The 27,451-nt window shown below is 51.6% G+C and overlaps 1 protein-coding gene and 1 pseudogene across 2 annotated transcripts; both read left to right on the plus strand.

Annotated features, from left to right (window-relative positions):
- The first annotated feature begins 931 nt into the window (after positions 1–931).
- Positions 932–1,315, plus strand: LOC148774229 (small ribosomal subunit protein eS17 pseudogene; annotated as a pseudogene).
- A 16,024-nt stretch (positions 1,316–17,339) lies between these two features.
- Positions 17,340–27,026, plus strand: NRN1 (neuritin 1). 2 transcript variants are annotated; one of them, XM_055406915.2, is made up of 4 exons: positions 17,340–17,449; positions 18,417–18,540; positions 22,545–22,689; positions 25,852–27,026. In XM_055406915.2, exons 2-4 carry the CDS (start codon positions 18,486–18,488, stop codon positions 26,078–26,080), a joined length of 429 nt encoding a protein of 142 aa, XP_055262890.1. In that variant the 5' UTR covers positions 17,340–17,449; positions 18,417–18,485; the 3' UTR covers positions 26,081–27,026. The 2 variants fall into 2 exon arrangements, with proteins under 2 accessions (XP_055262890.1, XP_055262889.1); XM_055406914.2 differs by lacking the exon at positions 17,340–17,449 and having other exon boundaries at positions 18,279–18,540.
- The last annotated feature ends 425 nt before the right edge of the window (positions 27,027–27,451 follow it).

The following is a 27,451-nucleotide window of genomic DNA, read 5'->3' on the forward strand; positions in this document are numbered from 1 at the left end:
AGCAAGGAGATCAAACCAGTCAATGCTAAAGAAAATCAACCCTGAATATTCACTGGAAGGACTATTGCTGAAGCACTTGGGCCACCTGATTCAAAGAGCCGACTCCTTGGAAAAGGCCCTGATGCTGGGAAAGACTGAGGGCAGGAGGAGAAGAGGGAAGCAGAGGATGAGATGGTTAGATAGCTTCACTGACTCAATGGACATGAATCTGAGCAAACTCCAGGAGATAGTGAAGGACAGGGAAGCCTGGCGTTCTAAGAGTCGGATATGACTTCGCAACTGAACAATAACAGCAAGAGCATCAATCATTGGCAGCAGCAGGTTAGCTGGCAGGGAGGGTGGACATACTGTCCCTAATCTGTGGACAAGAGGCTTCTGTCAGGGGAGGGAAGGCTCCAGACGAAGCTGTAGCTGTGCGCAGTCAGCAGACCACGGGGGCTGGAGGCCCCGCCCGCTACAGTGACCTGGGCAGAGCCCGGACGCCTCCGCACCAGAGGGGCCGCTGCCGATCTCCTCTGGGGCTGTGGGGACATTGGGACCGTCCTCCCCAAGGCCAAAGCGAGCCCTGTGCTCAAACTCACGGGAGAGCCGCAGCGCTTCCCAGTTGGGAATTTTGTGAGGAGATTATTTTTTTAAGTAGGAAGAGAGGCTAACAATAAACTGCTACCCTTGGAAGCTGTCAAGTTCTTCCCCTAGTTGATTGATTCAGAAAATATGTACTGAGTGCCTACTATCTTCTAAGCCATCTGTGGAGCTGTAGAGATGAAGAAGCCTTGCTTTCCTTAAGTTGCTCACCGACTCATGGGAGGATGGCCATGGGAACAGATGATGACTATTGACTCGGAGATGTGTGACGGCAGGGATGCGGGAGCACCGACAGGGGAGAATGGCCACCTTGCTCTTGTCCCAGGGACCCGCCTGCACGGGCTGACCCACCAACACCCTGAAGAAGTCGGCCTGAGCTGTCACTGAGAAGTACTGCACGAGCCTGAGCGACGACTTCCACACCAACAAGCGTGTGTGCAAGGAGATCACCATTATTTCCATCAAGCTCTGCCGCAAGAGCGCGGGCTACAGCCACCTCTGATGACACAGGTTCAGAGAGCCCAGTGAGAGGGGTCTCCATCAAGCTGCAGGAGGGGCAGGACAGAGGAGAGTCAATTAGGCTCCTGAGGCCCCAGCCCAGGATCAGGAAATCACTGACGTAGGTCCTGAAACTAACGTTGAAGCCCTTGGACTTGGGCAGTCTGTCCAACCTGCAGGTCACTTGGCCTCAGGTGGGATGAATCTCAAAACGCCACGTGGAGCTGTTTGAGTCTTCCTGCTGTGCTGGAATCTGTTCAGGAAACCTCAAACAACAACACCACAAAAGAAGAAGGAGACAGAAGAGGAGGAGGAAAAGAATCACTCCCTTGCTCTGTGTTACTCTGTTCTGGGTGCTTGAGACATATACATACTCTGTCATTTAACTGCCTCAACGGCCCTATCAGATGAGCCCCTAAAGTATATGAGGGTTTCCCAGGTGGTAAAGAATCTGCCTGCCAATGCAGCAGATCCGAGTTTGATCCCCGGGTCAGGAAGATCCCCTGAGGAGGGAATGGCAACCCGCTCCAGTATTCTTGCCTGGAGAATCCCATGGACAGAGGAGCCTGGCAGGCTACAGTCCATGCGATCGTGAAGAGTTGGTTACGACTGAGCAACTGAACAACAGCGAAGCATACGAGACCCACAGAGATCAGCTGACTTGCTGGCTGTCACACAGCTAGAGATCTGGTTTCCTAACAGATCCCCGAGTCCCTGCTTCTGACCACACAGGTGCTGTCACGTGTTACGCTGGGAAGTCAGGGAGAAGGCACAGGAAAAGAAGCCCCTTGATAATCTGTGAATCCCACAGTGGGGAGTCAACTGGGATGGGGGATGGGTTGTGCTCAGATGGGGCCCAGTGAACTTCACAGTTTTGCATTCTAAGCAATTGCCGTATTTTAGGAGCAGTCTTGAAAAAGAGCAGGACCCTGTGGTCCTTGCCCCCTCAATGTCCATTGCCTCTCTTTTGTCTATGGAAAGCTTTAGTTGAAGAATATGTTTAATCAGAGAAGTGAGAAATGCAGAAACAAGGGGAAACAGTCAAAGGAGACCAAATAATAATAATGTAGTCATTAAGCATAGACAAGGACATTTGGTTCCTTCTCAAGGGCTACAGATAATAGTCAGACCCATATCCTATGAGCTGTCATATAGATACTAAAGCATCAGATGGAGAAGTTAACCACACGGTGACCAGACTGCAGCCATGACATGAGCTGCTACGATTCTGAGAATGGGCCTCAAAGAAATGGAATAAACGGACCCTGGAACTGAAGATTAACTGAACCTAAAACAACCAAGATGATGACTCTGGTCAGATCACCGATGACCAATTTCAAGACGACCGACAGAGATGACTGTGTTATTTCTGCAAGTACCCCTCCACCACTCTATGTATAAAAGTTCTTGCCCCAGTGGTGGCCAGTGTTGGGGGAGTCGGCCTTTGGACAGATGTCCCCCACCCCAGGTGCCGGCATCTGAAATAAAGTGAACTTCCCTTTCCACAACTTGGTCTGCTTATTGGTTTTTGAGCGGTGAGCAGGCGGACCCCATACCTCTCTATCAGAGTTTCATGTACTGCTCCACTAACAGTTTTGACAAAGAAAAATAAGGCCATGTGCTAGCCTGATATGTCTTATCTGCTGAAGCAAGGTAAAACTCTTACCTACATGGTTTTTGGGTTTTTTTCGCTAAAATAAGGGAGATATATTATCACTGTTGCTATCAAAGTGTCTGTGAATGCAGAAATGTTCATTATTTATACAGCAACGTGGATGCATTTGGCAATTTACCATACACAGCACCTGCTGAACAAACATTTCTCTCCCCCAAAGAGCTGAGGGAAGTACAATACAGGACAAAACAATGCAGGAAAAATACAATCTTAGACAAGTAGAAGGGAATTTGTGGTCTTTATGGCCAGAAAGCTTCATGGAACAGAAATCATTCTCTGTTTAAGTATTCAGTGCTAAGACTCTGTACACTGTATTTGTAAAACACAGATTTGCCTGATCAAATCTATCATTTTTACCTTCTTTAGGAAACCGATGAAACCGCATTTCAGAATCAGCTCTTTGGAAATCAGAGTTGAGGAAAAGCCAGTGGTTTAGGAAATGGATCTGGGACGTGGACATAAAAGACAGAAGGGGATTTCAAATTAATGCAGAGGAGCCACGATTTAGAAAGGATTTGCTGAACAGGCTAGCGAAGGGCTGTGTGTCTTATAGAAATGTGTTCCTGGGTTGATCAGAGCAAGATCAGCTGGCCCTCTGCAAGTTACTCACCTTCCCCAGTGGCCGCTGATTCTGGGTCCATGGTCTGCCCAAGCAAGTCATAAATGTGGGTAGTGGATCCCAACAGGAAGTGGGCTGGAACGTGGCTTGAAGGACAGAGGTCATCACTGTTTGAGACAAGTTATTCAAAGTAGCTATCATGATGATGGTGATGAATCAAACTAGCCATTATTGAGGAGTTATTTTTAAACTGGTAGCACTGAAGTTGAATAATGCATATTATTTAAAATGGTGTGGATGCATGGTTAAAATACCCATTGGTCAACTAATATTAAGTTGGCCCTATGATTTATTATCTAAACCAGGACATGTTTATTGATTTAAAAAAAATAAAAGTACTATTAATAATCACCCCAGTACATTACAGGCAAATCATGACTGTTTCTGGCAAATCTGGACCTATGGTCACCACAGCCATTTGTGAGCCATGTACAAAATGAAACGACCAGGTTACCAAGAAAAAAAATCTGTGAAACCTGAACCTTCTTTATTCATCTTCAGCCTTCAAGGAAGTCATTTACCCTCCAGAAAGTATGATGAATACAAGACTGCAGTCCACAGAGCCTCCTGGACGGGAGCCAGAATTAGGTTTCAAACAAGTTCTTACAGAGCATTTGTCCTTATCGCCCACTGCATTTCTTAACCAGTTTCACTGACTTCAAAGAAGCTTTGAAGAAAAAAGAAGAACCTTTGAGATGTGTGTGAAAATCACAACAGAAAGGGCATATCTGGCAGCATTTCTGGCTCATCGCTTAGGAAAATACCACCTGGTGAATGTGAGTCGGCGTTTATCCATTCAGCAACTCTCATCGCTCATCAACAGAAGTTAAACTACAGGCCAGGGTTCCTCCACCTCGCCAACAGCGAGATTGGAGCCAGATGATCCTTTGTTGGAGGGAGGCTGACCCGTGCATTACAGTGATTAATAGCGTCCTTGACTTAATGATCAAAATCTCTCCAGCCATTGCTAAGCGTTCCCTGGGGGGGAACGGGCCCACAGCTGAGAGCCACTGGTACAGACCATGGCCTTTCTGGGCCATTTTATTTGCTCCTAACTTGGCCCCTGCTCTAAAGGTGTACAAACCCTCAATCTTTCAGCCAGAAGGGATCTCAAAGCCCCTGCAACATTCCCACCATTGGAAGGACTGAGGCTGAAGTTGAAGCACCAATACTTTGGCCACCTGATACGAAGAGCCTGATGCTGGCAAGACTGAGGGCAGGAGGAGAAGGGGCGACAGAGGAGGAGATGGCAGGACGGCATCACGGGCTCAGTGGGCGTGAGTCTGAGCAAACTCCACGGGACGGGAGAGGACGGGGAAGCCATGGGGTTGCAAAGAGTCGGACACAGCTGAGCGACTGAACAACAACAGCCCAGGCGGGTGACCATCCGGATTCCACTTGTCTCTTCTGACACCAGGAGCTCACTTCCTCACGACACAGTCTCTCTAATGGCTGGCACTTTGAATGTGAAGATGTCTTTAATGCTGAGCATAAATAAGCTTCCCTCATAACCTTACCCAAGGGGCACTGAGGAAAGTATCTCCTCCTTCTGCTACTACTCTGCCCTTACACACGGAGCCTCCTTTCTCCCCAGAGAAGCTCCCCCGTTTCCTTCCACGACACCTCTCTTAACCCACCAGCGTGTCTCTCCACCTCAAGACTCTCCCAATGATCAAAATGAGTCTGGTGATGATGACGGCGACAATGAGGGTGACGGTGATGGTGTGAACCGTCATTTATTGAGTTCCTTCTATGTGCGGCGTGCTCGGCGTCCATTACATGCAGTCCAACATACCAAGCATAGTAACTGTGTTGTTCACTCACTAAGTTGAGTCCAACTCTTTGCAACCCCATGGACGCCAGCACGCCAGGGTCCTCTGTCCTCCACCATCTCCTCAAGTTTGCTCAAATTCATCTCCGTTGAGTTGGTGATACTATCCAACCATCTCATCCTCTGTCGCCCCCTTCTCCTCCTGCCCTCAATCTTTCCCAGCACCAGGGTCTTTCCCAGTGAGTCAGTTCTTCACACCAGTGGCCAAAGTATTGGAGCTTCAGCTTCAGCAACAGTCCTTCCAATGAATATTCAGGGTTGGTTTCCTTTAGGATCAACTGGTTTGACCTCCTTGCCATCCAAGGGACAAATAGAGTAACTACCCCCAAAAGAAACTGACAGATTAATCTGAACTATGGTTTCCACCCCATCTTGCCCTAGTCACGAGCCTAACCTGGCTCTCTGCAGCACAGCTCTCCCCCAGACTTGCAGAGCACTTCCGGAGCTGTCTGAGTCCATAGGCTTCTCCACTTTACCGCCCAGTGAGCATCCAACGCCATCTCCCCAGTCTCTTCACATCCCACCACACAACACATGAACCCACAACTACACACACCTTAATTCTTATTCCCCAGGAATTCCTCCTACTGCCTCTGCTGCTGCTGCTGCTAAGTTGCTTCAGTCGTGTCCAACTCTGTGTGACCTCACAGACGGCAGCCCACCAGGCTCTGCCATCCCTGGGATTCTCCAGGCAAGAACACTGGAGTGGGTTGCCATGTCCTTCTCCAATGCATGAAAGTGAAAGGGAAAGTGAAGTCACTCAGCCGTGTCCAACTCTTCATGACCCCATGGACTGCAGCCCACCAGGCTCCCCCGTCCAGGGGATTTTCCAGGCAAGAGTCCTGGAGTGGGGTGCCACTGCCTCTACCCCCACTCAAATATTGCTGTTCCTTCAAAGCCAGGTAAAATCCTCCTTGATCTACTTCAACAAATCAAATACATCTTGAGTAGCTCTCTGTGCCAAGCACTGATGCAGAACTCAGCCTGCCTCTCAGAGAACTTGCGACAGAGACGACCTTGAGTCTCCGATAAGACTTCTCAGCCTTCCCTCCTCTCGCATCCAGCTGCTCAAGACAGCTCTGGCCGGTTAGGAATCTTACCCCACCTCACCCCGGAAAGAGAGTTCTCCCTTTGCCAGATTGCCTTCAGCAGCTTCATGAAGCAGAATTAAGGGGATGGGGAAAGAAACGGGAAACCACACAGACGAGAGGTAGACAGAAACAAGAGAGATAAAATAAAAGGCGCGCGTTTGTGTTAGCAAAGGCAGGCTGCTCTGTTTGCGAGTTTTTAGAGCAGGCACTGTCCTGAGGGCACTTAGGGAAGAGACGGGAGTGACTTCCGAAGAGTGCTGTGGTACATTGAAATTCAGATAGTCTTCCACCTTCCTCCTGAGACACAAGAAACATTTCAAAGGACTTTTAGTTACTAGATTGTGTTTATTTGTCTGCACCAGCATAAAAACCCTGGATTATATGGTCCTCAGTTTATATTTCAGTAATATCTATAATCTAAACTGGGACCTTGGGACGTAAAAGGGAGAACTGTTTATAATTTTTCTGGAATAGCAGACAGAAATCAGGACTGTGCTGGACAAATCAGGATGTCCAGTCACCCAACTTACACTCATTACAAAATGCGGCAAGTGGAGGGGTGTCACGTGCCAGGACGACTTTAGGGCCCAAAGGATAAGCATCTTATCCAGCAAGAGGCAAGAGAGGAGAAAATATGTGGAGAGGAAGTCTTTCCAACCCTAAGGCCTACTGTGATCTTTCTCTCCTCGGAGTTAAACTCTGCATCATCTAAATTACACCCTTTCTCTTGTTGATGGCTAATTTTTGCCAGTGTTCAGAAAACAGTTTAAAAAATGTAAAACATCAGTCTATAGCATCACCAAAAGGAGGAAAGAAAAGCGCATCATTTTCCTACACATCAAAAATTCTGGGCAGTATGTGAAGAAAAAAAGGAAAACAGAGTGCAATAAACACACGCTGTCTGAGCAGTCTTATTCCCCTAGACTAGGGGATGTGCACTCATTTTCCAATTATTTCATAGTGGCCTCTGAGCAAATGCTCAGTAGTGGGGCCCAAGTCTGATGTCCATGGTTTCAGGCTAGCAGGCATACATGTCTACTTTTGATTAATAGAGACAAGAGTGAACTCAAGTCTCATTTACCAGGCTTCCCCCACATCCCCAAACATCGCTTCAGAGTCCAACACATCCATAGACCTACACTGCCAAGTGGAGGTAAACACTATCTGTCTTCAGCTCTGGAAAAGAACAAGGCTCACAGCACTCACCAGCCCTTTTCTCCCTCCACCCCCAATCTGCTCTGAGGGTATGCTAGATGGCTTGAGGACAGCATTTCAAAGGCCATTCTGTGACCAGTGGGCAGGATCCAAGAGAAAACAGACCATCTCTCTCATTCAGTTAAATTCAATGTGATGTGATGGAGAACCCAAGACCCAGGAAGCCCACACTGCACACTGCCTTTGCAGCTCGCCTAGGGTGCAAGCAACTTTCTGGCATTGGTTGGCGCGGGGGGCATAGACTGATGCAAAATCATCTCTTTGGCTCTCCAGAGGGCAGATGGGGCGATGATGGTTGGGAAAGACCAGTGAAACGAGCTGGGGTAAGGGCCTGCGCTGACAGGAATGGCACAGGCAGGAGAGGGAATCTTTGGCCACTCAAAGTGGGCCTTTTGATTTGAATGTCAAGTAAACACTGAGTTTTCGCTGACAAGTCCAAGGATGTTCTCTTCCCTGCCTAACCCGAGGTGGCAGCCTCACTGACTGGTCGACTCCGTTATAAATTATTCTTTGGCTGCCGAATTTCATGACATATTACTAAAGACAACTTTTTAGGTTACAGGGAGTCTTCCCGGTAGCTGGTGTTTATTCGTTCATTTATGTGTATGTTTAATATAATAAAACTCAAGCATTATCTTAAAGGAAGGAAGGAGGCAAGTGGAGGAGGAGGGAGAAAACACAGGAGAAAGGAAAGGGAAGGAGGGAGGAAAAACCTTTCCTTACAACCAACATGCCGGAAACAGAATCGTCAGCAACTCATTGGTGTCTAAAGAACGAAAGACACTTAGATAAACCGCTGGGCAAGTCACACCATCTCCACCTTCTGTCCGCATTATTCCTTGAGAAACATGAGGGACTCCAACCAGATGGATCCTGTCTTCCAACATAAATATTAGGAAGGAGTTCTGCTTCTAACCAAATTGAAACACATACATTAATAACAACCACCTTCCAACTTCTTCCAACTTTTGCCATCATTTAATGGAGACTATAAATGTCACCTCAACTTCAGGCTCAATTTAAGGCATATTCGAACTAGGAACAATCTGTCATACGTATCCGGTACGTTTTATCCTGTTTTATGACAAGACACTAAACAATTAGGCCAAAGGGTACAGGGAGGAAAGCTCAGTGAAGTTCTCAGAATCTAAAGAATAATCCGTCCTTTTATTTGGCGGCTGATAAATATTTTATTGCTGTTTGGAGGACATGTCAGTGGAAACACCGATTTCCTTTCTGCGACTCTCCTGGAGCTGGTCGTTACTTCTTCATGAGCAGAAACAAGAACTCCCTTTTAGCTGCTCACCTGTGAATGAAAGCCCACATATCTATGCAACCAGCAAGCTTGTAAAAGACCTGGTAAGAGATCATCTCACGTCAGCTTTAGACTTATTTCCAAAGAAACAAATGTTAGACCTTGGGCGGCCTTTGCTAAGAAGCCATTTGTTCCCATGCTGAAGTTTTAAGCAATGTGCAGTCCCTCGTGGTTTCATAATTTAGTAATCAGTTCATGGGGGAGATGCCCAAGTTAATTTTCCAAGGCACTTATAATTACTGAAATGCCTTCTTTCCAATAATACTTGGGGAAAAAAATGTGTTTTACGAAGATTAATCTCCTGGAAAACTGGAGCTGAAAACAAGTTTTCTTTTTTAAGATTTCATTATGTTTGTGAAAATCCCCTCAAAATATATTATACATTTGCCTGCTTTCTTAAACAGAAGACAATGTGTCTGCTGTCCTTGGTGATTTGAAAGGCTGTCATGACCAATTCCAGATAGTACTGGGGGAAGGAGTGAAATCTGGAGAAGCAAGAGAGTCATCATGTTCAGTCCTTGAATCTTCATGTGAGAATCAGTCAGACCACTTTCTGGATTTGCCTTACTTCTCATCAAGTTCACAACATCTCTAGAGAGGAAGACATTGAGCCTGAATCCCAATTACTCTATAACCCACCCGCCCACTGCCACACAAGCTCACAAGGGGCCACACGAAGCAAAACCACTCTATATGTTATAATCAGCAGAGGAGCAAACTGAAGCCTCAGAGGGCCCGGGGAGGTAATAAGAGAAGGACACAAGATGCACAGGCTTCGCTGGTGGCTCAGCAGTAAAGTAAATAACCTGCCTCTAGTGCAGGAGATAGGGTTCAGTCCCTGGATCGAGAAGATCCCCTGGAGAAGGGCATGGCACCCCACTCCACTATTCTTGCCTGGAGAATCCCATGGACAGAGGAGCCTGGCGGGCTATAGTCTAGAGGGTTGCAGAGTTGGACACGACTGAGTGACTAAACCACAACTACCAGTTATATTCACGTCAAATGTGGCAAGATTTCTTGCTGTGAATTACCCATCCTCAAAAAGTTCCCCCACATATTTCTGAGCATTTCCCAAAAGGCCACCCTCCAAAGGGCTGGGGACATGGCCCTCAAACTCCCCTGCTCGAACCCCGTCCAGGGGCTGCCGGGACCCCGGGACAGCACTTGTGCCTCTCGTGGTACCTAAAGTTCACCTCATGTCTCCTTCGTCCTGGAGGTAGAGCATCGTATCTCACAACACAGCTGTAAACTCCTGTGACACCTTCCCAGGATCAGGAGTGATGGAAGGGAAACACGACACAGAAAACCACATGCGACCACGGCCCCAGCCAGCTACTGTCCTGGGCTCCGTCTGGCTCCAACTGTTCCTGCGGTCAGAGCAGCTGAGGGCTCCACCAGGAGAGCAAGCACTCCAGGCTTCCCCAGGCCTCAGCATCTCCGCCCAGTGGACCTCTGGCCCCAGAGAAGGTGGGGAACCCCTCCTTCAGCTCAGGCTAAGGTGCGCCTCACCTGCTGCTCCAAGACTGATTCCGCCCCAGATTCCGCTCCCTCTAGTGAAACACCTCACCGCCACCAGTGTCGTCTGGTCCTACGGGTTAGTTTGCTAAGACTGCCATAACCAAGGGCCACCAACTGGGCAGCTTGAAAGACAGAGATTTATTGTCTCAACACTCTGGAGGCTGTAAGTATAAGCTCACTGTGTCATCAGGGTGGTTCCTCTGAGGAAGGGTCTGTGAGGGAGACTGTGCTAGCTTCAGGAGGTTTTTCCAGAAATCTTGGGAATTCCTTGTTTTAAGGATGTCACATCTAATCCTGACTCCATCTTCGCACAGCTGTCTTCAAACCATCTTCTTTCTGGGCGTGTCGGTCGCTGTATTTAAATTTGCCCTTCTATACAGGTAGGGATGGTATTAGATTAAGGCCCACACTAACCACCTCATTTTAACTTGATTACCTCTATAAATAAGATCCCATCCTGAGGTTCTGGGGTTAAGACTTCAACACATCTTTCGGGAAGAACATGATTCAACTCATAACCTATACCAGACAATCACAAAGTAGCTTAACATCCATCTCAAACTATGAGTTATTCATTTTGAAGTAAAGCTTTATCAACTACAATCCAGCCTTGTCTGCTTCAAGCTCATTCAAATTCTTCAGTCTCCCTCAAGAAAGCTTGGGGTCCAGGTTAACCCAGGGTTATGTGTTTAATACACACTCACAATGCTTTGATCAGTGATTATTGTAACGTATCAGGGGTTTGGGGCACTGATCACCCCTCCCTTGGCCCCAGGTTCTGAGCAGAGCACACAGAGAAACACAAATCTGATGAGAAACAGAAGAGCTTCATCCGTCTGAGCAATGCCTGACATCTCAGAGCAAACATCTAAAAAAACTTGAGTAGAGAAGATGGCTTAATCTGTTTTTTCTGCATGTAGTGCTTTTTTAAAAATTTATTTTACTTTTACACGATTTTTAAAGTTTATGCTTTATTTACAATAATTATAAAATACTTGCTCTATTTCCTGTGCTGTACAATACATCCCTGTGGCCATGAAGATGGCTTAACCTTGAGGCTAAAGTGGGTCTCCCACTTTCCTCTCCAAATTAGGTCTTGGGGCCAACGTGCCTTTGGAAGGAGAGAAGGGTAAGAGCAGTGCAGAGCAGATTCCCAGCTCACGGACGCAGCAAGCCTCCCAGAGGCAGACCAACTTCAGAGGCTCCTGGAAACAGAGGCCATCGTCCAGCATAAGAAGTGACCGACAGCATGGTGACTGGCTCACATGGGAGAAGTGACTCCAGGAAAACAGGCGCTGAAGAACCAGGAGGAAATTGAGACTGAGATACAGTGCCACTCCAGAGCATCCGCCCCCCAAACCACACCCCTGCCAAGGGAGGAAGGTAAGATCTTGCCACCGTCTGAAAACAGGAGCCCAGGAGGCAGAAAAGTTTCCACGCCCCCCACGAGCTTGTTAAATACAACACTGCGCTTTCTTCTCAACAACTCCCATCTGGTCAATATTTTTACACCCATTTTAAAGATAAGGAAACTGAAGCCTAAGGAAGTAAATTACTGGACCATATTTTTACAGCAAATAAGTTCAGGGAGGAAGCCAGAACGCAAATCCCATGTCGATCTGTCTGACTCCAAGAGTGACCTGCAGTGTGATCATTTCCACTCTGTGTTAATAAATGATTCACGATCATCAGGAACTTACTGGTTGAAACCCATGAGGCTGGATTTGCTGTTTTGTCAGGGCGAGACGGATTGACGTCGAAAAGCTTATCGCCAGGAGCCTCTTTATACCCACAAGCGGAAAGGAAGTCTATCCAAAATTGTGCTCATAAAGAGCGTCCTGGAGCCTCTCACCAGGATGGAGACAAGGAGAGGACGCTTGTGCAGGCTGCCAGCCAAGCGCCCCTCCAGTGAGCTCACAAAATAATGGTTGACATTTGCAGCCGGCCTCGCCTCCATGTCAGGGCTGGCTCCGTGTTTGAACCCTTGACAAAATCACATTGTTTGAAAGCACAGTTGGCAAAAATATGCATCTGGTAAAATGACACTTTAAAAGGATGAATTAATTGAACACAGTTTTTAAAATCAGATAATACTTTAAGAGGAGGAGAGGTGACAGCCAGAGGCCTTGGGGAGAAGAGCTGGTCTTTCTCGCGTTGGACACAAGGTCCCGACAGGCAGGTGGAGCGTTTACTCTGACGACAAACAGCTACCTTGTAATTGTCACTTTCAACCCTTCCTCTGGGTGTAAAAGAAAATAATGGAACCAGAGCATATTCCACTGGAGGAAATAAGGAAGGAGGGAGGGAGGGAAGAAAGGAAGTGTGCAAGGAGGGAAGGGAAGGAAGGAGCTCCTCCTACTGTAGAACGTCAAGCAGCAAGTTTAGAAGGAATGAGGAAACTAGAGACCCACCGCTTGCTGACCACCATCGAGGGGGCTGACCTAGACAGGAGTGGGCGGTGGATGCCTGGGCCTTCCTGTGGAGTCCTGAGAAGGACGAGGAAGTCCGCGTACTTCGAGAACGCTTCCCCCAAAACACTCACCAGTTACAAAGAGGAAGTGATGAGCTTGAGGAAGAGACCCCTGGCCAGCCAGGCAAACCGGGACGACGTCCCCAGGCCGGGGCGGGTCACACGCCATCACTCCCCAGGAAGACTCGCTGAGAAGAAGGCCCCTTGTTTCCGAGATGCCCCCCAACAACTGTTTGGTGTGAGTGCGGTGGTGAGAAAACATCAGATGGACCCGGGTGAGCTCATCACAGAAGGAAAGGCTCTCAGGAGGCCAAAGGCCCAGAGACACGGAGTGCTCTGAACATTAAGCCAGTTTTGCTCACATTCCTGGGGAAAGCATACCTGCTTCGTCTTCTATGAAATACCTTTTCGTGTCCTTTGCTCGGTTTTATTTCAAGGGCTGTCTGTGTGTGCACGCGCAGGCTGTAAAAATTGGTTTAAGGAATTCTTTAGTTCTTGATACTGATCTTGATGATTTTGGTAATGTACCCTTTGGTTTCCTTTAAAGTGTTACTTTATGAACAAAAGTTTTCCATTTATTATGGTCACATGTATTAATCTTTTCCGTTTTGTGCTTATTTAAGGTTTGAGGGACCTTCCTGATGGTCCAGTGATTAGGACCCCGTGCTTCCAGTGCAGGGGGCACAGGTTTGACCCCTGGTCAGGGAACTAGATCCTACCTGCTGCAACTTACGATCCTGGTGCAGCTAAATAAACAAACAAAAATTTAAGAATATTCATCTATGTATTCCATTTAGTTTTAAAAGATTGGGGGGGGGACTATTCAAGTCCTTAAACCACCTAGAATAGATTTTTTTAAATAATTAATTTGAAATAACTTTAGCCATAAAGAAAAATTTTCAGAGCATTACAAAAAACTCCCACATGCCTTCATCCAAAGATTCCCTGGTTTTAACACTTGACCATGTCCTTCCATGACTCTCTATTCATCCCCATTATCGCTACTCCTTTTCTGAACCTCAAGAAAACAAGCTACAGATATGATGTCTCATCTCCCCTAAGTACTCCAGTGTGTGAACCCCCCAAAGAGAGGACGATCTTGTCTGTGATCACCACACAACTCTCCAACTGGGAAATCAACATCAGTACCAACTGATTTCCAATTCACAAACTGCAATCAAATGTTGCTCACTGTCCCAACAATTTCTCTGACTTTTTTGACTTAGGATCGTACCTAGCAAGACAGCTTGCATTTTAGTTGTCTGCACTGTTTCAGTGTGAATGGGGAACACATAGAAAATTCAATTTATGATCAAGCACAAAGCACACCTTTGTTTTGTGACCTCTGCATCTTTGTTTTGTGCATGGCTCTGTGTGTATATTTCATAAGAAAAATGTTGATTTTTTAAAATAAAATATGTATTATTAAGTACGAAGCTAATCACATGCATACATTTCAAACATAACATTTGCTCCCAGGATTCAGACTTCTGCACTAAAGTGAAATTTCTTCAGCCAGTCATATATTTAAGCCCTAGAAGTTTCAACTAACTTTAAAGTGGTGATCAAAAATGAAAAGACACCTTACCAAGCAGTAGATGCAAAGGGAGAGCCTAGCCTTTCAAAGCTGATTTTTATTAGGACCCTTAGTGACATACGCCTACAAAAATTCCCTCCCCCTCTTAATTTATATACATATTTCAATATGGTATATTTGTCGACATTTTAAATAAAAATAACATATACATTCATAGTTGTATTTTGATTAAGGATTTTAGTTGAAGGTATAAAAATGACAGAGCTTCCTTGGTGGCTCAGTGGTAAAGAATCCACCTGCTAATGCAGGAGACCAGGGGTTCAGTCCCTGGGTCAGGAAGATCCTCTGGAGGAGGGAATGGCAACCCACTCCAGTATTCTTGCCTGAGAATCCCACAGATAGAGGAGCCTACAGACAAATCCCAAGGACAGAGACGTGCTACAGTCCACAGGGTTGCAAAAGAGTCAGACATGACTTAGCGACTAAGCAACAACATAAAAATGACAGACTAAATTTATGAGAGGCATGTGTTGTCAGACCAGCCCATTTTAATATAGCAGTGGATTTTTTTTCTGACCCAAGAAAAGGTAGAATTTCCTAGTTAGCCCTGGCAATTGCTCTTGCAAATAATTGCAAAAGGCTTTTTTTTTTTTTAAGTAGCGGCATCTGGAAGGTCCACTTATGATGGATTGGTAGAAAGAGTTGGGAAATGGACTGTTCAATGTTTTGCCCTGTTGTCAATGCAAGAACACACGCACCCTCACCATGTGCCTGCGTGTGTGTGTGGAACACTGCCTGCCGCTGAGACGGGGCTTCAGGACCACCAACTGAGAAAGAAAGGCAGTGCCAACCAGACTTAGAGACCATGGTCTCTTCCTGGTAGACTTGGGGACAAGGAGTTTTGCATATTCACGTTTTAATTATGCAGACCGACTTCCAGGGGTACCTCTGATTCAATTTGATATGTAGATCCCAACAGCACCACTGACTTTTTTTCTCTTATCCTGAATAGTATTTGTTTCTCTAAGTTTAAATGAAATGATTTAGCAAAAGGAAAGATGTCCTCTGCAAGAAGGCACCTGTTAACTAGTATCCTTGCATGGACTTTATTCCTTGGGCGGCACCTCCGCAGTATTCTAGAACACCTCCTGTTCACAAGCCCCCGAAGGTGAAAACCACCTTGGGGATCATGTCCTAGTCCGATCGCCTCCGTTTTTCAGATCACCAGATCGCATCAGAGAAGCGGGGAGCGGGGCAGGGGGGAGCGACAAGTCGGTCATCACAGTGCTGACAACACAAGGCCTGGTTACCTGCGTCTCCCCACTCTAGTCCACTGCTCTTTCGCCTCAAGTATGATGTGGAGTGGACGTTTCAAATTAAAAAAGAAAGGAGGAAACTTTCTCCAAGTCCACCTTCAACCATGGGTATTGCCCGCAATGTTCGCAAAGAGCCAGCACGCGTTGGTAACTAGGGATTTCATTATCCTCTAACTAAGGAATTAGGGGAAAACGACCTCGCAAGCAGTACCAATTGCAGAACGACCTAGACTTTTAAAAATAAAAATAATTTTAAAAAATAACAAAACAGCATCTGCTTTCAGCCATTCACCCCTAATCATTTATGCGTGCTGCTGACTCTACTCTCACTTTCCAAACGACCCACAGCAGCGAGGGGAGGCGGGGCTGCGAGTGGACGAAGTGGCGAGAAGGCCCGCGGGGGTCCCAGGGGCGGCGCCCCTCCCCGCTCAGCTCCCGCCCCGCAGACGCGGGCGGCTGTGCGCACGCGCAGACCGCCCGCCCCACTTCGCTCTGCTTCATTTCGGCCTTCAGCTCTGCCTGCTCGCGCGCCCCCAGCGCCCCGAGTCCGGATGCCGGGGGGCGGGTGGGGGAAATCCCAGGGCACTCTTGGAAGCTCCCGAGTGGGTGGGCAGGAAAAAAGGCAAGGCCGTTGAGGACAAAGAAACCCTTTTCCCGCCGCCCCCCACCGCGGGCCGCGCAGCAGCCTGGGCCGGGCGCGGGCGCCCCAAGTCTGGGCCGAGCCGGGCCGGGACGCGCGCGTGGGGCCCGGGGTGGGGCGGGGCCGTGGGCGGGGCCGTGGGCGGGGCCTGCGGCGGCTCCCGAGGCCCCGCCCCTCGGGCCGGCCCCTCGCCTCGCCATTGGAGGGCGTGGGGGGCGGGCCCCGGGACACCCCCCTCTCGCCACCGGCCCCCGCCCCGCCCCCGGCCCGCGCGGTTTCGGCTCCTCCAGGCGCCCTCCCTGCTCCGGGAAAGGAGACACCCGCGGCGGCCACACCGCCCCGGGAAAGGCGCGACGCCCAGACCGTGGGCCTGGAGATGCCAGGGAGGGTGGGATCCGGGGCCCCGCCCCCAGGCCCCCGCCTCTGCGTGCGGGAGGCGGCGGGAGGGTACGGGCCCACCGTGTGCAGTCACAGTGCGGCAGCCAGGCCCCGCGCTCCCCGTTAGCGCGTCACCCTCCACCGCCCTTCTTCCGCCCCTTCTTCCCCTATGCCCGTCTCTGCACCCCGAAGAGACGCGAGCGCCGATGGCGCGGCCCCGTGGGGGCAGTGAATTCGACTCGATGTCACCTTAACCACTTGCATAGCTACTGCTCACTTAACGTCTCGTTTTCTCCTGTGATTTGGGGAGATTTAAGGGGTCGTTTTCATTTTTCATTTCCTTTTTCTCTTCATGCGCTTAAAGTTGGCCGACTCCTTCCTTAGCATGTGATGGAAGAAGCTGAAATTTAGGCTTCTCCCGGTGCAGAGAAAGGGAAGGAAACCAAAGCCTAACGGCGTTTAGGAAGAAAATAGCTCTGTGCCTTTCTCATCCTTAACTCACGCTGCTGGGTAGCAGCACCTCTGAGCAGCACAGGCGCAGCTGCAGAAGCGCTTGGTTGCAGAGAAGGCTGCGTCTACAAGGGTTTGCGCCCGAGCACCAAAACAGTGCAGGTGTGTGTGGATCCGGGTGTGCGTGTGCGTACGTGAGGTACGTGTGCGCGTGTTTGTGCGGCCCAGCAACAACAAAAAAACCCTCAAGAGGCGCATCAGGATCAGAAGGAACCCCTCACACTAGTGATCGCCTCGGAAATTTCCCAAAGGTCTGAGAGTTAGTAAATCCCTTGATCCGAAAATCGTCTTTGCAGAGCTCCTTCCTGCCAGCTCTCCCCGCTCCCCAAGATAGGTGACGCCGCGTCTCTAGAAGCGGCCTCTTGCCCGCGCGGGCATCACGGAGGACACGCGGTGCACATTTCAGGGGCCCCGCGGGTGCAGAGTAAACCCCGGGGCCCCGGCGTGTGCGCGCACTCCGGGCCCTGCGTGCGGAAGGGTCTGGGGCGCTCCGCTGGGCTCGCGGGCACGCGCGTGTGTGTGCGTGAGTGTGCGCTCACGCGCTCCAGGCCGTGCCCCGGAGCCCAGCCGCAGGGTTGGAGAACGCGAGCAGGCCATCGCAGGGGGCAGGCGGGGGTGTCAGATTCTTAGAGCTGAGCTGTTTTCCCCTCCAGCTCCCGCTCCTCTGAACCCCGCTGCAACGTAGGGAGGGGGCTGGATTCGCCCAGGAGCTGGTGGAGGAGCGGGCTGAAACAATCGAGTGGGCGCGCCAGGACTCCCCGGCTGCAGGCGGGGAGGGGAGAGGGAGCCCCGGTTCTGCGCAGAGAGGGGGCGGGGTTGGAGGGCCCCGGGAACAGCGAGGAGGCGGGGGTGGCCGCCGAGCTGGAGAAGTGGTCCCCCCCGCAACCCCTGGGAGGCGAGAACTCTTCGGACAGCACATTAATTGGAGATAACTGATTAATTCGAGCTTCTGATGACTATAAATGGCGATTCTCTACCAAGGTGTCTTTATTTAAAAAAAAAAAAAATCGCTCCGTGTCATCCCCCACGTCAGGCCGGCTCGTGGGCGTGAGGCTGTACTTCCTCCGCCCCCTCCTAATGGAGTGAACCATTCCCAGCTCTCCCCCTCCCTCGGCCTCTCTCTCTTCCTCGGTCCCTCTCTTTCTCTCCTCCCTCTGCCTTCCCCGTGCATAAAGTCTCCGTCGCTCCTGGAACTTGTTGGCAATGCTTATTTTTCAGCTTTCCCCCGCGTTCTCCAAACTAACTATTTAAAGGTCTGCGGTCGCAAATGGTTTGACTAAACGTAGGATGGGACTTAAGTTGAACGGCAGATATATTTCACTGATCCTCGCGGTGCAAATAGGTAAGTGGACGGCGGGCCGGGCTCGCGGAGGGCGGCGGGCGGCCGGACCCGAGGCACCCGGGGGGTACCGACTGGCCCGCGGTCGCCCGGGGGTGCGGAGAAGCCGGCAAACCCCTAGGGATGGGGGCATCGGCTCCTAGGGACTGGCGCGTCCCGGGTTGGTTTTGCTAAAAAAGAGAGAGAGAGACTCCAAATGTTCGCCAGGAAGTGTGTGCGGCCGGCTGTTTTCTGGAGGGGCTTTCTCCTCTTTTTACAAAGCGCACGTCCCTATTTGCTTCTTTCTCTTGGGTGCACCAGGTTTGGTGTGCTTTGGGGAAATGCATTGCTCCCTGCCGTGCTGCAAGGTTTTATTTTGAAGGGTCGAAAGGTGAATGCAGGAACAAAATGGCTAGGCAGCTAGAACTGGAAAGTTTATGTGCAGAATGCAAAGATATTCTGGGGCTCAGACTGCTGCATTTAGAACTTTGTCATTCTCCCGCCGCCCCCCCTCCCCATATCCTAACTGCAGCGTTCACACTGGGCACCGCAGACAGGGCTAGGGGGCAAATTGAGAATAATAGGGAACCCGGAGTATATTTTTTAATATGCTTATCATTAAGGAGCTTGAGTTCAGCTGAATATATATGGATATAATTTTCTATGCACATTTGCCTTTTCTTTTCCACACAGGCATCTCTATGTTATATACAGGAAGGGGTTAAGAAGTGTTTGCAATACGTGGTGTTGGGTGTTTGTAATTTTTGCTAGTTCGGGATTGATTATGGATGGATTTATATAGTCCCCATTTTATGTTAAGGAATCTTGAGTCCTAGTTCCACTGTCGTTGGGGCTTTTGAAAGTTCATGTTTTTTTGCCATCCAAAATGAAGAAGGCGTAATGGAAGGGAACACGAGAAAACCCCCTTCTCTGTTGCTGGGTCAGAGCATTAATTAATGTAGCCTCAAAGTGAAAGTGAAGCAGATTATTAATAGAATGGACAAGAGAAAAAATAGAAACTCTTCAAATGGGTTTTCTGGAGAGGAGGGAATTGTTGGCTCCTATCATTTGCAGCTGTAGCATTCTTTGCAGACAAATCCTTGCAGTATTGCTGGAGGGGGGCTGCTTTAGGGAATTGGTTTGGTTGGGGCAAGAGATGAAATGCATAACATTTTTCTTCATGAGAAATGTGGAAGAAACAGGCTTTGGAGTTATCTAGACATTAACATGGATTCTTTGCAATAGGTTTTTATGCATTTGACAGGATTTTCGGAATCTTATTTTCTTTTTTGCATGAACATTGTGGAGATTTTAGAGTGTACAGATGCAGGATGTCGGCGGCATTTCCTTTAATTCCAAGAAACGATTTGATGTTTTGAATCTTTGACATTCATGCAAAGAGCTGCAATAAATAAAGAACATTTCTGATTGCAACAAATCCCTTAGATCTTGGAAATAAGTGGATGTGGTTTTTGCAATGACTGCAGATTTTTAGAGAGCAGGAGACAGCAGTTGTTTTTGATATAGGGCTTGTAACTGGCAAAGGTTTGGGACTCTGCATTCCCTGTGAGAAATAACCTTACTTTGAACGAGGTAAAAAAGAGATTGTGCATGTGAAATACGCTTGAAACACATTAACCTCGGCCGGGAAATGGCCATTTGTTGGCTTTGGAATTGAAATTGAGCATGTTTGTTCCCGAATGCCTGCCCTTTCCCGAACTGGAGGCTCGATCTTTATTAATTCATAGCTGGGAGCTGTCCCAAATCACTGACATTTGGCAAGAAAAATGGGGGTTGGGCAAAGACGGGGGGTGGAGGGGTGGTGAAGGCGAACGAAGACTAGGGAGGAGGTTCGGAATGAATGAGAGGCCGGACGAGTGAATGAACGGGAGGGGATGGCACAAGACGCGGCCACGGCGGAGGGCAGGGAAGTAGCCCCGGTCACCCGCCCGAGCCTCGGCGAACCGGGCTCAGGAAAGACGGCCAGGGTCGCCCGGGCTGAGACCTGCCCCAACGCAGGAGCCTTCCAAACGCGCCCGGGGGCGAGCCCCCGGCCTCCCCAGCCAACTAGAGACCGAGGAGTCCCAGTTGCAAAAGACAGAAATTTTCACGACTTATTTTACACGCTCGCGCACACACATGCGCGCTGTGGAAGGTTTTCCGGCAGCCCCTGAAAACATACCAGGACAGAAGCGCTTCTCGCGTCCCCCGCCCCCCAGCCCGCTCCCCGACCCCGGAGAACCCAATTCCCCTTAAAAATTTTGTCAGTACATCTTAGGGGCTGCCTTTTCGCCACCAAGTTTTGGGGGTGAAGGTGAGAAGAGATTGGGGTCCGGGGAGAGAGGATGGACTGTATTTTATTTCCTTTACTCGCTGCAAAGCAGCGCTTGCGGTGTGGTTTACAGGGGACGCCGCGCAGGGCTCATTTCATCGGCCCTCGTTCTGTTAGAACAAAGATTCGTTTATTCCTTCATTCTAGCTCAGTGTTCTAGCTGATACTGCAGTCCAAGGGCTCTTGCCATTTCGCGAGGGGACCGGGAGATTGACGAAGGTTGACGTATCGGCCCGAGCTTCCCGTTCCGGATTAGAAAGCTTAAGGCCCGCCCCGCTCTCCCTGCAGCAATTTGCAAACGGTGCGCTCTCGGAGGCCTCTGCGGATTAGGTCACCTTCCCCCTTGCCTGCTCCTGGCCCAGGGACCGGCGGCTGGGAGCGGTGAGGTGTCCGGTCCTCCCCGGAGACACACGCGAGCCGTGGCTCCCTGAACGCCGCCGGGAAGCGGCGGGCGCTCAGGGCCTGGGCCCGGGAGGCGCCTTCTCTCCCCTTTCCTCCCCCGGCAGCCGCAGATCTGCGCTTCGCGTGCGCACTTCTGGCGCCCAGGGTGCTTTTGGCCGCTGGCTTAGGCATCTTCAGCCCGTTTCGTGCCTTGGGATGGAGAGAAAGGGCCTCGGCAGCGCAACCGCCGCCTGGAGCCCGTGCCTCGGGGCTTGGCCGACCTGAGACCAGCAGCAAGGACTCGGTGTCCCCTGGGTTTCCTCCTCCACCTGCGACCACCTCCCTGGCTGCGACCCCGGCCCCTCTGGAGGGTCCCCCGAGCCAGAGGCAGAGAGCCCCTGACGGCAGCCACCCCGGCCCCCAGCTGCAGAACTGGGGCTTGGAGAGGAAGGGGCGCGCCTTATGGCTGGCTGGCGGAGCCTGGCTGGTTTTTTCCGAGGAGCTGAGCAAGGCAGAGGGAAGCAAGGGGCCGGCCTCAGGGGATCTGGCCTCTGGGGAGGTGACCTAGGGTCACTAGCTCGGACACATCCTGACCCTGCCGGCCCTAACTGCCCAGGACCACCCTTCCCCCTCCCAGTCTAGGGGTTTAGGGGGTGCAGACGAGGACCTCACTAGGAACTCCACGGTAGAGAATTCCTCTAATAATGAAACAATCCAAGTCTGTGGCTGCTGGGGGCTTCCCGAGAATTTATTTATTCGTTCAGCAGTGCTTGCCCAGCGCCCACTAAGCAGCAGCCCGAGCCCAGGGATTTTTCACAGACGTGGCACTCGGCTGGGCTGCGGGGCCTAGGCTCTGAGCCTCCCAGACCCTTCCTCACCCTTGAGCTGTGCTGTCAGACCCCTCCATCACCTCACAAAAAGGGAAACCGCACTGTGAGAGCCTTGATGGCGGCTAGGGGTGTGTTGGGGAACCGCAGCAGGGAGCCAGGAGAAAGAAATAAAGAGGCGGGGGGAGGTGAGAAGAAGGGGCGAAGGAAACCGAAAAAGATGTGGAGACCGATGTGGGCGGGCGTCGCACGGTGGGAAAGGCCTGGACTCTCCCGACCCCACACCTCCGCACACGGGTCACCTGCGGAAGATGCCGGGTTGCATTCAGCTCGGTCATTCTCGGGCCCCACCGTTCATTCACCTTTGGCCCTGGCGCTCCCCGAGCCTGGGTGCCACTGGACGCGGCTGGATGGGTCCCGGCGGGCAGGCCGCAGGGCTCCGGGGCCGGGTGGTGGCACCGCTGACCAGTGTCCCCTCCTCCCCGCAGCATACCTGGTGCAGGCCGTGAGAGCAGCGGGCAAGTGCGATGCGGTCTTTAAGGGCTTTTCGGACTGTTTGCTCAAGCTGGGCGACAGCATGGCCAACTACCCGCAGGGCCTGGACGACAAGACGAACATCAAGACCGTGTGCACGTAAGTGTCCTGTCTGTTGCACGAGGTTTCAGTGCTGGGGGGCGCATTGCGGAGGTGGGAGGGCGCCTCGCCTCCCGCTCTCAGGCCTTGGCTGGGGCCTGCCCTGCCCAAGGGGACCCTGTGGCCTGGAATGGGCAGAGGAAGATTCTTTCCTTGGGGCCCAGTCCCACCCTCCGCAGCCCGACCTGGGCGCACAGAGTCACGTGCAGTCCGCACCCTGGAACCCCCAGACTGGGGGGCGAGGGGGCGCCGAGGGCTGCTGGCAGCTCCTCTCCACGCTTCGAGGCCCTCTTCCTCTTCCTCTCCTGCTGCAGGAACGAGCACTTCAACCAAGACAATTGGTTTCGCTTGAGGGGCATTTTAGGTAGTTCTACCAGGTTTGCCTAAAAGGAAAGGAACGCCCCTTTTTTGTCCCGTTCCTCTAATACAATTCCCCTCTGGCACAGGCCAAGAAACTTCACTGGCAGCAAGTGAGTGCAGATCCCTCTTTCTCTTTCGAGGAGAGAAACTGAAGGAATATTTTATTTTGTGCAAATGGCTTTGCCCAAATGTCCAGAAACCATCTCTGCGGAGTTTATATCCAATTTGGAGCTTTAGGGTAGCTATGCTTCTCGCTTATCCCCCCACTCCCTGCCTCCGCAAGGTGTCCCCAGCCCAGGGCAGCTAAGGGCCCAACAAAGCCCAGGGGTATCTGCCCAGAGCCTGTCTAGAAAGCACAGCTTCTAGAGGGTAGCGAAGTACTGTGGAGGATCAGTCACATCCCAGCTAAGGCAGACCTTAGAAATACCCCCAACTTCTGCAAGATACATGCACACACTTTCACTTTATTTTTCAAAAACAGTTGTAACCCTTCCCACCCCCATCGCGGCCCCTCCAATAAAGCCCAGGCAAAAGGTGTTCCTTGCTTCCCATAGACTGCAGCAACCACTTTCTGCGCCCTCCGTTGTATGCTGTCAAGTCCTTCCTCTCGCCCTAATTCCTTGGGGGTGGCATGTAATTTGCTAACCACTGAGTAGTTCGATGGGGGTGAATTTTGCTACACGCTTTCTTCAATACCCTGGTGTCCACCGGAAGCCACAGCAGCTAAGTGGCTGCTACTTTTCTATCAGGCAAGGGACAAAAGGCTGGGTCTGGGATGCGCGCCCACCTGCTTTAATCCTAAATGTCTGATGACAGGGAAGAAAGTACCTCTAAAGATGGGCAAAAGCGTAAATAGAGATCAGCTCTCAATTCCTCCATGGTTTGCCAGAATTATTCCAAGCTGTTGGTTTTCTAGCAGGAAAATGGAAATGGGGGGCGGGGCCCTCCCAGAGGTGGCAGACCACAGCAGCCGGACTGCCACTCTGTCGGTGGCACTGAAGGCCACCTCCTCTCAGCCGTGTCCGACTCTGCAACTCATGGACTACAGCCCGCCAGGCTCCTCTGTCCACGGGGCAAGAATACTGGAGTGGGTTGCCAAGCCCTGCTGCAGGGGATCTTCCCCACCCAGGGATCGAACCCAGGTCTCCCGCATTGCAGGCGGCTTCTTTACCGTCTGAGTCACCAGGGAAGCCCAAAACCTCTCAGACCCACCTGGATTCTGTCCTCCCCTGCCCAATCTCTCTTCCAGGAAGACCTGGTCCCCATCTGGGCATGCATAAAGAAAGGAAAGATTGAAACCTCCTTAGGGAGGTGTAATTATGCAGAGAGCTGTCCTGCTGCCTCTCCATTTCTCTAAATCTCAGTATTTATTACAAATGGAGGAACTTGGAAGGCCTGTGCCCCAGGCCCTGCAGTCCTCATAAATCAGAGGCTCACGGAGGTCATTAGAAAGCAGCCGGAGCTCAAGGCAGTCCAACAGACGTTTGTAACTTGACTGTCAGCCAAAAGACGGGGTGGGAGTTGGCAACCAGGACAAAGCCTGCCTTCAGCGCGCTTACAGTCCAGGCCGGTGAGCAGAAGGGCGGGAGGGGAGGAAAGAACGTACAGATTTCGTGGAGGGCCCTCGCTGGTGACCTGACTCCAAGGGCCCTGGCAAAGGGAGAGCCAGACCGGAGTTAGCAAGACGGCACGGATCGACCCAGCCCCGAAAGGAGACAGCGGCCCAGGAATCGATCACGGGTTGGAATTATATTTAGTCTGGAGATCTATTTTGGGTTTTCAGAGGAAAAGGGGAACAATTAAAAAAAAAGGACAAGTTGGATGAAGGTTGTGGGGGCGGGGCTAGGAGCCGAGCCCGGGAGGACCGAGCGGCCGAGGAGGGCGCGGGCCCCGGAAGAGGCGAGCAGGGAGGACCGAGAGCCGGACCCTCGAAGGCCGGCGCGGCGGGCACTACGCCGGCCGCGGGCCCCGCGCCTCGGGGCGGGGGGCTGGCACCGCCTCCCGAAGGCCGCGGGCTCCAGGGCCGCGGAAAGGCCTGGGGTGAGGGGAGGGCGAGAACAGGGACCCCGCGCGCAGGGCCTGAGCTCTAGGAGGGGTTAAGAAAGCTGGAGGGGGCGAGGGAGCCGGCCCGGGGGCTCTGGCGCTGGCACTCACCGACCCCTGGGAGGCAGAGGCAGGCGGCCGTCTCCGCACCGGATCCAGCCGGGAGGGCGAGGCGAGGGGCCGCGGAGGACCGGAGCGAGCGGGGAGGAGCGGGGAGCGAGGAGGGGACCCGGGGGGACACCCGAGGGGAGGAAAAGGAGGAAGACAAAGGGGAGGCGAGGAAAGCGGGAGACAAAGGCGGAGCGCAGGAGACGGAGGCCGAGGCGAGCGGGCGCGGCGGCTCGGGGACGCGGGGAGGAGGAGGAAGGGCGAGGCGGGCGCGGAGCCGCGGGGCGGGCCGGCCTGCAGGCGGAGAGGCATTAATGGGCGGCAGCCTGCGCGGCTTCGCGCCGTTTTCCTAGCTGTGCCCGCCGAGGCCCGCAATCTGTCAGCGCAGGCCCGGGTGCCAGCGCGGCGCCGCGGGCGCGGAACCCGACCGGGAAGGGGCGGCCCCACCTTGGACAGCGGCTCCCCGGACGGGCCGAGGTCCCGGGGGACGGGGCGGCGGGGAGAGCGAGGGGGCGCCCCGGGCTGCGGGGAGGAGGGTCGCCGGGAGCTTGGCCGGGCCGCTCGGGGGCCGCTCGGGGCGGGGGGCGCAGGCCCGGGGTGCTGCCCGCGCCCACAGTGAACCCCCTTCTGCTCTGTTCTGTTCCTCGCCAGATACTGGGAGGATTTCCACAGCTGCACGGTCACGGCCCTTACGGATTGCCAAGAAGGGGCGAAAGATATGTGGGATAAACTGAGAAAAGAATCCAAAAATCTCAACATCCAAGGCAGCTTATTCGAACTCTGCGGCGGCGGCAACGGGGCGGCGGGGCCCCTGCTCCCGGCGCTGCCCGTGCTCCTGGCGTCTCTCTCGGCAGCTTTAGCGACCTGGCTTTCCTTCTGAGCGCCGGGCCGGCTCCCCCCGCGCGCGCCCGCACTCACGCCATGCTCCCGGAAACCGAGAGGAAGATCCATGCGTTCTTTGGGGACGTTGTGATTCTCTGTGATGCTGAAAACACTCATATGGGAATTGTGGGAAATCCTGATTCTCTTTCTGATTTCGTTTGGTTCCTTGTGTTTCATCTGCCAAATGTTACCGATCAGTGAGCAAGCGAGCACAGCCAAAAATCGGACCTCAGCTTCAGTCCGTCTTCACACAAATACGAAAACGGCAAACCCACCCCATTCTTTTTTTTTTTATCTTTATTTTTTTGGCACAAGAATCTCAGGAACGGCCCTGGGCCGCCTACTATATTAATCATGTGAATACATGACCAATGATGGGCTCCTCCTAACAGGACGAGGAGAGGAGAAGGCCAGGGGAGCGCATTGAGGAGAGCAGCATCTCGTGAATAATTCACGCTCACTGTCTTTCTAACACAGAATCTTGCTTTGATCATTTCCACTGCACATTTCTCCTCGAGAAAAGTGAAAGGACAGATGGTTGGCCTTGTGTTTCAAGGCTAGGACGGGGAGAGGGAGGGAGTTGAGGAAACCTCGGGTCAGAGGTTCAGGCTGCCAGCCAGAAGCAACCTGCTGAAGTCGCTGAGAGGTTAAGCTTTACCTGCTCGTGTTGATGCATCTTTCGAAGTCCACTGCCTTGGTTTTCCCTCTTGTTTTAGCTGTTCCACATACAGTAATACCCGAATATCCAACGGTATAGATCACAAGGGGGGGGATGTTAAATGTTAATCTGAAATATAGTTAAAAAAAGATTTTGACATAAAAGAGCCTTGATTTTAAAAAAAGAGAGATGTAATTTAAAAAGTTTATTATAAATTAAATTCAGCAAAAAAAAAAGATTTGCTACAAAGTATAGAGAAGTATAAAATAAAAGTTATTGTTTGAAATAGGGGTGTCCTCTGTTTCCTGCCCCAAGCCTGCTTTCTTGGCCGAGTTTTCTCGGGGTTCCCTGAAGGGACGCAGGATGCCAGGTGGTAAATTCACCAGCTCACCAGCCATCTGATAACCTATAGTCCTCAAGCCGTGGGTTACCAGGACATCTTGCCACTTCCCTGAAATCGTGTTTGCTTAAGAGAAAGGGGAAGCTATATTTTACTTCCGTAAGCCAAAAGGCAGGGGTCCTTTCTAGGGGAGTTTTTGGGGCGCTGGCCTTGCGCGCCTCTGAGAATGCACACACGGACCCACGCGGGTCGGAAGCCCGAGCACTGGCCTGCGGGCCGAGCCCTGCTCGCGACTCGCCGCTTCCTCTGCGGTGGCCGGAGGCAGCTCTCGGAGAACCACCATTAAAGGCTCCAGCGGAGGGGCCAGAGGC

This window comes from Moschus berezovskii, chromosome 23 (genome assembly GCF_049115385.1).
Source record: "Moschus berezovskii isolate FMDL1 chromosome 23, NW_MosBer_1.0, whole genome shotgun sequence".
NCBI lineage: Eukaryota > Metazoa > Chordata > Mammalia > Artiodactyla > Moschidae > Moschus > Moschus berezovskii.

Coding starts and splice junctions, on each gene's coding strand:
- NRN1 (XM_055406915.2), top strand. CDS start 18,486: ATGGGACTTAAGTTGAACGGCAGATATATTTCACTGATCCTCGCGGTG. Junction 18,541..22,544: donor GATCCTCGCGGTGCAAATAG/GTAAGTGGACGG, acceptor TCCTCCCCGCAG/CATACCTGGTGCAGGCCGTG. Junction 22,690..25,851: donor AACATCAAGACCGTGTGCAC/GTAAGTGTCCTG, acceptor GTTCCTCGCCAG/ATACTGGGAGGATTTCCACA.